Source organism: Panulirus ornatus, chromosome 7, assembly GCF_036320965.1.
Source record: "Panulirus ornatus isolate Po-2019 chromosome 7, ASM3632096v1, whole genome shotgun sequence".
NCBI classification, from domain to species: domain Eukaryota; kingdom Metazoa; phylum Arthropoda; class Malacostraca; order Decapoda; family Palinuridae; genus Panulirus; species Panulirus ornatus.
Window position 1 is genome coordinate 13691506 of NC_092230.1, and position 10407 is coordinate 13701912.

Genomic DNA, 10407 nt, shown 5'->3' on the forward strand with positions numbered 1-10407 from the left:
GCCTCTCCCACATTCACCACATAAAAATTTCTGTGAACATTGACGGCCCCTGTGACCTAACTGTAAACAAAGGAAGCAGGCACCCATCCTATATACGGCATCAATCTTCTCCTTGCTTTTATGTTTTTGAAACACCGTACATTGAGTAATATTATGTGTATCTGTGCCATGGTACCAACATTCAACTGGTCTTTGAGACTCTACTCCAGACATATTTCCAGTTAACATAGAGATTTGCTTAGATAAATTAACTAAACACTCCTCCATCTTGCTTTGCTTTCCATGAAGCTGGGTTATGGCTGTAGTTAATACGTCAGTGTCACTGTCTAGGTTCACTGAGTGTACATGCACTTTACTACTAGGGTTAGTTGCCCTAATGTCATCATTCATGTATTCTATTGCTTGTTTCTCTTTCATCAAATATTTCAGTAACTCCTCAAACATTTTACTTTTATTCTTTAGAGTTTGCAAAATTTTAGTCCACTCTCTTTTCTACATTGGTGGGAGAAGCTTTTCTATATGACTGACCATAGTAACAGTGTTCATCTCTTCAGACAAATTAACTTTCTCTAAATCTAAAGAGGGTCTCTCAACTATGCTCACCATATCGATGAATTTCTGTGGATTGTCCTCGGGTATTGGTTTTAATGTCTTTATGTCATTCAAGACTGACTGCGCTAGTCTTGCTGGATTGCCGTACCTGGTATCCAACCTTTTCATCATGGAATCAAAAGAGCCATCCACCCCGTGAACTACCTCCAATGCCTCCCCCGACAGACAGGATCGCAAGACATATGGATCATCTTCATACACTGATTTCATTAATCTTTCATAGTCTTTACAGAATGTGGGATAATCACGAATCTTGCCATCAAAATGTGGTGGAGTTAACCGCTGCATTCTCACTTTGTGTATTTTGTTAACACTGGCTTTGTCTTTCTTTGTGACTTTAGCTATTATTGCATGAGCCTGAATTTTTGTCCTTTCAATATCAGTGATATAAGTATCAAGTTCATTAATGAGCATATCATAATTTCATTTCTTTGTATCAAGAGACTTAGCTAACTGCTCATTAATTTTTTCAATTTCAAGGAACTGTTTGCACACTTCATCATAAATACCTCGTAATACTTTCCAAGCGGTCATCCCGGCCTTGCGCCTCTTTTAACAAGTTGACCTTCCTAGTAAACTTGCGTTTGGCGAGGGTCCGCTCCTTCATCAGCAGTTCATCCATCTTGGCAGGGGATGTGTTGGACTGTTTCACCAAGGTGTGAGTGAGACAGCACTGGTCGTTACTCTATTTAGTATAGGTCCAACCTGTAATAAGTGTACATATCACAGTAACAATTACAAAATATAACACCCACACATATACATTATTATCACAATGTCATATTTACTACATCCATTTACTCACACAGTGCCTCCCCTATCAGCACACAGGTGAAACTGGAGTTGAGATCACTTTTCACAGCTTCGGGGTCACAATTACTAGCACAATGGTGTACTCCGGCATAACAATCTTGAGACGGGACCATGTGCCACACAACTCCAGGATCACCAACATTAAATCCCTGCCTCACACCGGGGCACTGCAACCCTCCACCAGTCGTCACCTCCCAACATACAGGCCTTCCCGAGAAACAATGAAGGGCCACTAGCTGACGGCCTGGACAACACTTCCATCCTGTCCACGTCACTCAACTCCTACGTCAGAACTTTACACACAAGAACAGCGACAAGCACATGCCAAAACGGGAGAGCGAAATACAATATCTCATTAGCAAAATATTAGTAAAAATTGTATGCAAAACATAAGAAAATTAGAAATATAGTTAATACAATAACAATAATATAGTTATGATAATACAATTTAGCTATTCAATTCAAAGAAAACTTGACCAATAGGAAAAACTGAGATATTCTCAGTACACTCCTGCCACAACTACAATCAAAAACAATTATTGCTACTCACTGGGGAGCAGCAACACAAGTCTGTGAACCGATCTGTTGATCAATCTGTCCTTCCATCACACATAGAGTCAGACTTCGAGATTTTGTATCTTAATACTACATCTCGTACTTTTCCGTCCCTGCAGGGTATAGCTCTTACAACCTGTGCTAACTTCCAATTTCCTCTAATCAAATCACTATCTTGCACTAAAACAACGTCTCCTTCCCGCAAATATCTACGTGCTGTATGCCATTTTTGCCTGATAGTTAAGGTTGCGAAGTAGTTTCTCTTCCATTTCCTCCAAAACGAGGTTACAATACTTTGTATAAGACTGAAACGCTTCCTTGTATCAGTCGTTTCCACCATGGGCCCACTTGGTACCTTGTTGCTTGCACGACCAAGCAGTAGATCGTTAGGGCACAAGTAAGCACCCAAAGATATACCGTATCCAGGTTTCAGTCCGATTGGGCGTTCATTCAATATATTTGCTACCTCATATAACACACTTTGTAGTTTGGCGAAGATTAGTACATTTTCGCCCACTACTATAACAAGAAGCCGTTTCACCGTCTTAATCAGAGATTTGCATGCACTATTTTGCCAGGGTGCATTCGCCGAGTTGTTGAATGACCATGTCATACCTTGATGAAGCCCGATTTGAGATATTTGGTTAATGTTCCATTTTTCAGTCATATTCCTGAAATCTTTATTGGCAGCCATTAACTGTGTTCCCATGTCTGAATGGATGGTGTGAGGATAACCCCGCATGGAAACAAACCGACGAAATGTATTCAAGAAACTCTGTGTGTCATATCTTTCCATCAGATCAATATGGACTGCACGACTCGGTAGGCATGTAAATATCACTCCATAAGCCTTGGCCCTAGTTCTCCGTTTTACAGTGTCTCTTATCATTAATGGGCCAAACAAGTCCAAGGAGGTATTGAAGAATGCAGGTGATGGTTTGAGTCTTCTCAGGGGGAGCTGCCCCATTTGCTGTCCTATCACATCTTTGTTTAACCTTCTGCATATTACACACTTTTCCTTTACCGATTTGATCACCTTTCGTGCTCTAGGTACCCAAAACCTACTTTGAAGTTTAGCTAAGGTGAGATCTATACCCCCGTGATCAGTGTTGTGTAAGTAAGTGATGTATAGTCTGGTAAACTGGTGGTTTTGCGAGAGTAACATAAACTGGCTTTGATTCTAATTGTCCTTCAACCAGCTGCTGATTCTCTCCCCTACTACAATGATCCCATCTTCATCTTTACTGGGTCCTAGCCTTTTGAATCTTTCCTTCCAATTTTCTTCGAATTCCCTTTGGACCATCTTAACCCAGTACCTTTCTGCCTTTCTCACATCATCGGCAGTGAGTGTATGCAATATTCCTCTGAATGTTTTCTTTCTAATAATGCAAAGGATTATAGCAGTGGTCTTTATCATTCTTTTGTAACAGCTAAACCTTTCAATATTCATCATGGGTGTTACCTCCTGTTTGATGTTACATTGTAGTGATACTCTATTCTTATCTGGTAACTCCTTTATGCAAGGTTGGTATATTGGCCACTGATCAATAGGTAAAGTTAAATAGTGTGGGCCCCTTTGCCATGCTGACTCGGATCCTAGGTTTCTTGGATTCTGTGGCCGTGTGGCGTAGTCCGCAGCATTGCCGTCAGTGGCCACCCACCACCAATCATTAGTATTAGTATGTGTCTGAATCTCCGCAATCCTTGTTCCAACAAAAGCTCCAAATTCATGTGATTCATTTTGTATCTGTGATCTTACAATCATTGAGTCAGTTAGATGTAGTACCCTATCGAACACAAAACTTGTTTCTTTTTCTATTACCTTCCGTAACCTAGCAGACAATACTGCTGCAGAAAGCTCCAGTCTCGGAGTAGTTATTTGCCGAATGGGAGCGATGTGACTCTTGGCTGCGAGTAATTGAGCAGAAAATGTGCCATCTTTCAGTTCAAAGCGAATTTATGCACATGTAGAGTATGCAATATTGCTGGCATCAGCATAAATGACAAGTGTGGGGTTACCAAGTGCATTATCACACTTTATACATCGCCTAAATTTTAGATCCTCCAAGGGATACACATCTTGGAACAAATTAACCCAGTGCACATGCATTTCATCAGGGATTGGTACATCCCAACCCAGTTGCTCATCAGCTTTGTATTCTTGTTTTCGTGGGATGAGATGTCTCATTAATGGCTTACATCGTATTGTGAAAGGTGTAGCAAGGCCTGAAGGGTGGTATAGTGACGCCACTTGACTTAGGATCATCCTTTTTGTCAGTTGTTTGGGTATCTTTTGCACTATTTCCTCTACTGTTAGGTCAGGACCAGTGCAAATCTTCTTGCGTTTTGTAGAAAAGTTAATCCTTACTTTGTAAGAGAATTGATCTTTCTTTGGTTCCCAAATCATCCCTAGTACCTTTACAACCTCAGTAGCAATTATCTTAGAATCTTCTGTCATATCATGGCTTCCAGACATTACCCATTGTTTCATTTGGAATCCTCCTCTTTTAAGGATCTCTTCGGTCGTTTTCATTCTTTCAAGGGCTTCCTCTGCACTTTCACATGAATGAAGAATGTCATCCACATACGAGTTATTAATGATCATGGCAGCTGTTTCCGGGTAATTGTCTTTGAACATTTCGGCAGTTTTATGGAGGGCTGTCATGGCAATCACTCCACTGGGTCTGTCACCGAAAGTTACCGTCTGTAAACAACAATGGTCAGGCTCCCTGGTAGTGTTCATATCTCGCCACAAGAACCTGTGGGTCATTTTATCCTCTTCAGAGAGGGGTACAGACTTATACATTTTACTGATATCTCCCACAATTGCTACCGGCCTCTGACGAAACCTAAGCAATATGCCAAAAAGATCACACAGCATATCAGGCCCCTTGGCATAATAGTCATTCAAGACGTGTGCTATGTATGAGGCAGAAGAATTAAACACTATTCTGATGGGAGTGGATTTAGAGTTTGGTCTTAATATTTCATGATGAGTGTTGTAGTGTACTAGGCCCTGATAGTCCTTGATTTGATCTGTAGTCAATTTTCGAGCTACACCTCGCTCCACCATGTCACTGATCTGTTCACTATATTCCTTTGCATATGCAACTCCTCTTTTTGCTAATCTCTTTTCTGTAGCTCTAAGTCTGCCCATGGAGGCTGTGAAGTTATTTGGCGAGGTCTTTGGCTATTTTATCCATGGATAGGACGCTGTCCATTGACTTGTTTTTGAGTCATGTATTAAACCTTGTGTTATTAGAGACAATTCCCTTTCTTCTTTAAGACAATATTTGTTACTTCCAAGGGTACACTTTCCACATTTGCAGTTGCCATATTTTGGAATGCAACATGTCCCCAGATTTTCTACAGAGAAGAAGTCATCAAACCTTCTCGTAACACTGGCTTTTGATTCAACAACTAAATCATTTACCGTACATGTAGCAATGTGATTAATCCTAATAAGAACATGAGCAGAGTCGACACCTTTCACCTTTAATCTAGGGTGCGAACCTCTAATACAGTATCCAAATGGTCCCCACAATAGTTGGAGGTTACCTACAGTCTTAACAACAGATGGGAATAATTTGTGACTTTAGCTATTATTGCATGAGCCTGAATTTTTGTCCTTTCAATATCAGTGATATAAGTATGAAGTTCATTAATGAGCACATCATAATTTGATTTCTTTGTATCAAGAGACTCAGCTAACTGCTCATTATTTTTTTCAATTTCAAGGAACTGTTTCACACTTCATCATAAATACCTCGTAACACTTCCAAGCGGTCATCCCGGCCTTGCGCCTCCTTTAACAAGTTGACCTTCCTAGTAAACTTGCGTTCGGCGAGGGTCCGCTCCTTCATCAGCTGTTCATCCATCTTGGCAGGGGATGTGTTGGACTGTTTCACTAAGCAGTGAGTGAGACAGCACTGGTCGTTACTGTATTTAATATAGGTCCAACCTGTAATAAGTGTACATGTCATAGTACCAATTACAAAATATAACTCCCACACATATGCATTATTATCACAATGTCTTTTTTACTACATCCAATTACTCACACAGTGCCTCTCCTATCATCACAGATATGAAACTGGAGTTGAGATCACTTTTCACAGCTTCATGGTCACAATTGCTAGCACATTGGTGTACTCGGGCAAAACATTCTTGAGACTGGACCATGTGCCACACAGCTCCAGGATCACCGACATTAAATCCCTGCCTCACACCGGGGCACTGCAACCCTCCACTAGTCGTCACCACCCAACATACAGGCCTTCCCGAGAAACAATGAAGGGCCGCTAGCTGACGGCCTGGACAACACTTCCATCCTGTCGACGTCACTCAACTCCTACGTCACAACTTTACACACAAGAACAGCGACAAGCGCATGCCAAAACGGTAGAGAGAAATATAATATCTCATTAGCAAAATAATAGTACAAATTGTATGCAAAACATAAGAAAATTACAAATTTTGTTAATACAGTAACAATAGTATTGTTATAATAATGCAATTTATCTATTCAATTCAAAGAAAACTTGACCAATAGGACATACTGAGATATTCTTAGTACACTCCTGCCGCAACTACAAGCAAAAACAATTATTGCTCCTCAATGGGGAGCAGCAACACAAGTCTGTGAACCGATCTGTTAATCAACCTGTCCTTCAGATCACACATAGAGTCAGACTTCGAGATTATGTATCTTAATACTACATCTCGTACTTTTCCGTCTCTGCCTGGTTTAGCTCTTTCAACCTGTGCTAACTTCCAATTTCCTCTAATCAAATCACTGTCTTGCACTAAAACAACATCTCCTTCCCGCAAATTTCTACGTGCTGTATGCCATTTTTGCCTGATAGTTAAGGTTGGGAAGTAGTCTATCATCCATTTCCTCCAAAACGAGGTTACAATACTTTGTACAAGACTGAAACGCTTCCTTGTATCAGTCGTTTCCACTATTGGCCCACTTGGTACCTTGTTGCTTGCACGACCAAGCAGGAGATCGTTAGGGCACAAGTAAGCACCCAAAGATATATCGTATCCAGGTTTCAGTCCGATTGGGCGATCATTCAATATATTTGCTACCTCATATAACACACTTTGTAGTTCGGCGAAGCTTAGTACATTTTCGCCCACTACTATAACAAGCAGCCGTTTCACCGTCTTAATCAGAGATTCGTATGCACCATTTTGCCAGGGTGTGTTCGCCGAGTTGTTGAATGACCATGTCATACCTTGATGAAGCCCGATTTGAGATATTTGGTTAATGTTCAATTTTTCAGTCATATTCCTGAAATCTTTATTGGCAGCCATTAACTGTGTTCCCATGTCTGAATGCATGTTGTGAGGATAATCCCGCATGGAAACAAACCGACGAAATGTATTCAAGAAACTCTGTGTGTCATATCCTTCCATCAGATCAATATGGACTGCACGACTCGCTATGCATGTAAATATCACTCCATAAGCCTTGGCCCTAGTTCTCCGTTTTACAGTGTCTCTTATCATTAATGGGCCAAACAAGTCCAAGGAGGTATTGAAGAATGCAGGTGATGATTTGAGTCTTCACTGGGGGAGCTGCCCCATTTGCTGTCCTATCACAACTTTGTTTAACCTTCTGCATATTACACACTTTTCCTTTACCGATTTGATCACCTATCGTGCTCTAGGTACCCAAAACTTACTTTGAAGTTTAGCTAAGGTGAGGTCTATACCCCCGTGATCAGTGTTGCGTAAGTAAGTGATGTATAGTCTGGTAAACTGATGGTTTTGTGAGAGTAACATAAACTGGTTTTGATTCCAATTGTCCTTCAACCAGCTGCTGATTCTCTCCCATACTACAATGATCCCATCTTCATCTTTACTGGGTCGTAGCCTTTTGAATCTTTCCTTCCAATTTTCTTCGAATTCCCTTTGGACCATCTTAACCCAGTACCTTTCTGCCTTTCTCACATCATCGGCAGTGAGTGTATGCAATATTCCTCTGAATGTTTTCTTTCTAATAGTGCAAAAGATTATAGCAGTGGTCTTTATCATTCTTTTGTAACAGGTAAACCTTTCAATATTCATCATGGGTGTTACCTCCTGTTTGATGTTACATTGTAGTGATACTCTATTCTTATTTGGTAACTCCTTTATGCAAGGTTGGTCTATTGTTCACTTATCAATAGGTAAAGTTAAATAGTGTGGGCCCCTTTGCCATGCTGACTCGGATCCTAGGTTTCTTGGATTCTGTGGCCGTGTGGCGTAGTCCGCAGCATTGCCGTCAGTGGCCACCTACCACCAATCATTAGTATTAGTATGTGTCTGTATCTCCGCAATCCTTGTTCCAACAAAAGCTCCAAATCCATGTGATTCATTTTGTATCTGTGACCTTACAATCATTGAGTCAGTTGGATGTAGTACCCTATCGAACACAAAACTTGTTTCTTTTTCTATTACCTTCCGTAACCTAGCAGACAATACTGCTGCACAAAGCTCCAGTCTCGGAGTAGTTATTTGCCGAATGGGAGCAATTCGACTCTTGGCTGCGAGTAATTGAGGAGAAAATGTGCCATCTTTCAGTTCAAAACGTATGTATGCACATGTAAAGTATGCAATATTGCTGGCATCAGCATAAATGACAAGTGTGGGTTACCAAGTGCATTATCAGGCTTTATACACCGCGTAAATTTTAGATCCTCCAAGGCCTACATATCTTGGAACAAATTAACCCAGTGCACATGCATTTCATCAGGGATTGGTTCATCCCAACCCAGTTGCTCATCAGCTTTGCATTCTTGTTTTCGTTGATGAGATGTCTCATTAATAGCTTACATCGTATCTTGAAAGGTGTAGCAAGCCCTAGTGGGTCGTATAGTGACGCCACTTGATTTAGGATCATCCTTTTTGTCATTGTTTGGGTATCCTTTGCACTATTTTCTCTACTGTTAGGTCAGGACCAATGCGGATCTTCTTGCGTTTTGTAGAAAAGTTACTCCTTACTTTGTAAGAGAATTGATCTTACTTTGGTTCCCAAATCATCCCTAGTACCTTTTCAACCTCAGTAGCAATTATCTTAGAATCTTCTGTCATTTCATGGCTTCCAGACATTACCCATTGTTTCATTTGGAATCCTCTCTTTTAAGGATCTCTTCGGTCGTTTTCATTCTTTCAAGGGCTTCCTCTGCACTTTCACATGAATGAAGAATGTCATCCACATACGAGTTATTAATGATCATGGCAGCTGTTTCCGGGTACTTGTCTATGAACATTTCGGCAGTTTTATGGAGGGCTGTCATGGCAATCACTCCACTGGGTCTGTCACCGAAAGTTACCGTCTGTAAACAATAATGGTCAGGCTCCCTGGTAGTGTTCATATCTCGCCACAAGAACCGGTCGGTCATTTTATTCGCTTCAGAGAGGAGTACAGAATTATACATTTTACTGATATCTTCCACAATTGTTACCGGACTCTGACGAAACATAAGCAATATGCCAAAAAGATCACACAGCATATCAGGCCCCTTGGCATAATAGTCATTCAAGACGTGTCCAATGTATGAGGCAGAAGAATTAAACACTATTCTGATGGGAGTTGATTTAGAGTCTGGTCTTAATATTTCATGATGAGGGATGTAGTGTACTGGGCCCTGATAGTCCTTGATTTGATCTGTAGTCAATTTTCGAGCTCCACCTCGCTCCACCATGTCACTGATCTGATCACTATATTCCTTTGCATATGCAACTCCTCTTTTTGCTAATCTCTTTTCTGTAGCTCTAAGTCTGCCCATGCAGGCTGTGAAGTTATTTGGCAAGGTCTTTGGCGATTTTATCCAAGATTAGTACCATGTCCATTGACTTGTTTTTGAGTCATGTATTAAACCTTGTGTTATTAGAGACAATTCCCTTTCTTCTTTAAGACTATATTTGTTACTTCCGAGGGGACACTTTCCACATTTGCAGTTGCCACATTTTGGGATGCAACATGTCCCCAGATTTTCTACAGAGAAGAAGTCATCAAGCCTTCTCGTAACACTGGCTTTTGATTCAACAACTAAATCATTTACCGTACATGCAGCAATGTGATTAATCCTAACAAGAACATGAGCAGAGTTGACACCTTTCACCTTTAATCTAGGGTGCGAACCTCTAATACAGTATCCAAATGGTCCCCACAATAGTTGTAGGTTACCTAGGGTACCGAGGTTCTAATAATAATACAATTTATCTATTAAATTCAAAGAAAACTTGACCATTTTGACATACTGAGATATTCTCAGTACACTCCCGCCACAACTACAAGCAAAAACAATTATTGCACCTCAGTGGGGTGCAGCTACACAATTCTGTGAACCGATCTGTTGATCAATCCGTCCTTCCCATCACACATAGAGTCAGACTTCGAAATTTTGTATCTTAATACTACATCTCGTACTTTTC

General features: G+C 40.7%; 2 protein-coding genes across 2 annotated transcripts; both read right to left on the reverse strand.

The window, feature by feature from the left end:
- Positions 1-3937: 3937 nt before the first annotated feature.
- Positions 3938-5137, reverse strand: LOC139749286 (uncharacterized). The gene has a single exon (XM_071663010.1). It carries the CDS (start codon positions 5135-5137, stop codon positions 3938-3940), a length of 1200 nt encoding a protein of 399 aa, XP_071519111.1.
- Positions 5138-9089: 3952 nt separating this feature from the next.
- On the reverse strand, positions 9090-9758 carry LOC139749287 (uncharacterized). The gene has a single exon (XM_071663011.1). The coding sequence runs from the start codon at positions 9756-9758 to the stop codon at positions 9090-9092; it is 669 nt and encodes a 222-aa protein (XP_071519112.1).
- Between the last annotated feature and the right edge of the window lie 649 nt (positions 9759-10407).

Excerpts from the sequence above, each read along its gene's own strand:
- LOC139749286 (XM_071663010.1), bottom strand. The coding sequence starts at position 5,137 with ATGGGCAGACTTAGAGCTACAGAAAAGAGATTAGCAAAAAGAGGAGTT.
- LOC139749287 (XM_071663011.1), bottom strand. The coding sequence starts at position 9,758 with ATGGGCAGACTTAGAGCTACAGAAAAGAGATTAGCAAAAAGAGGAGTT.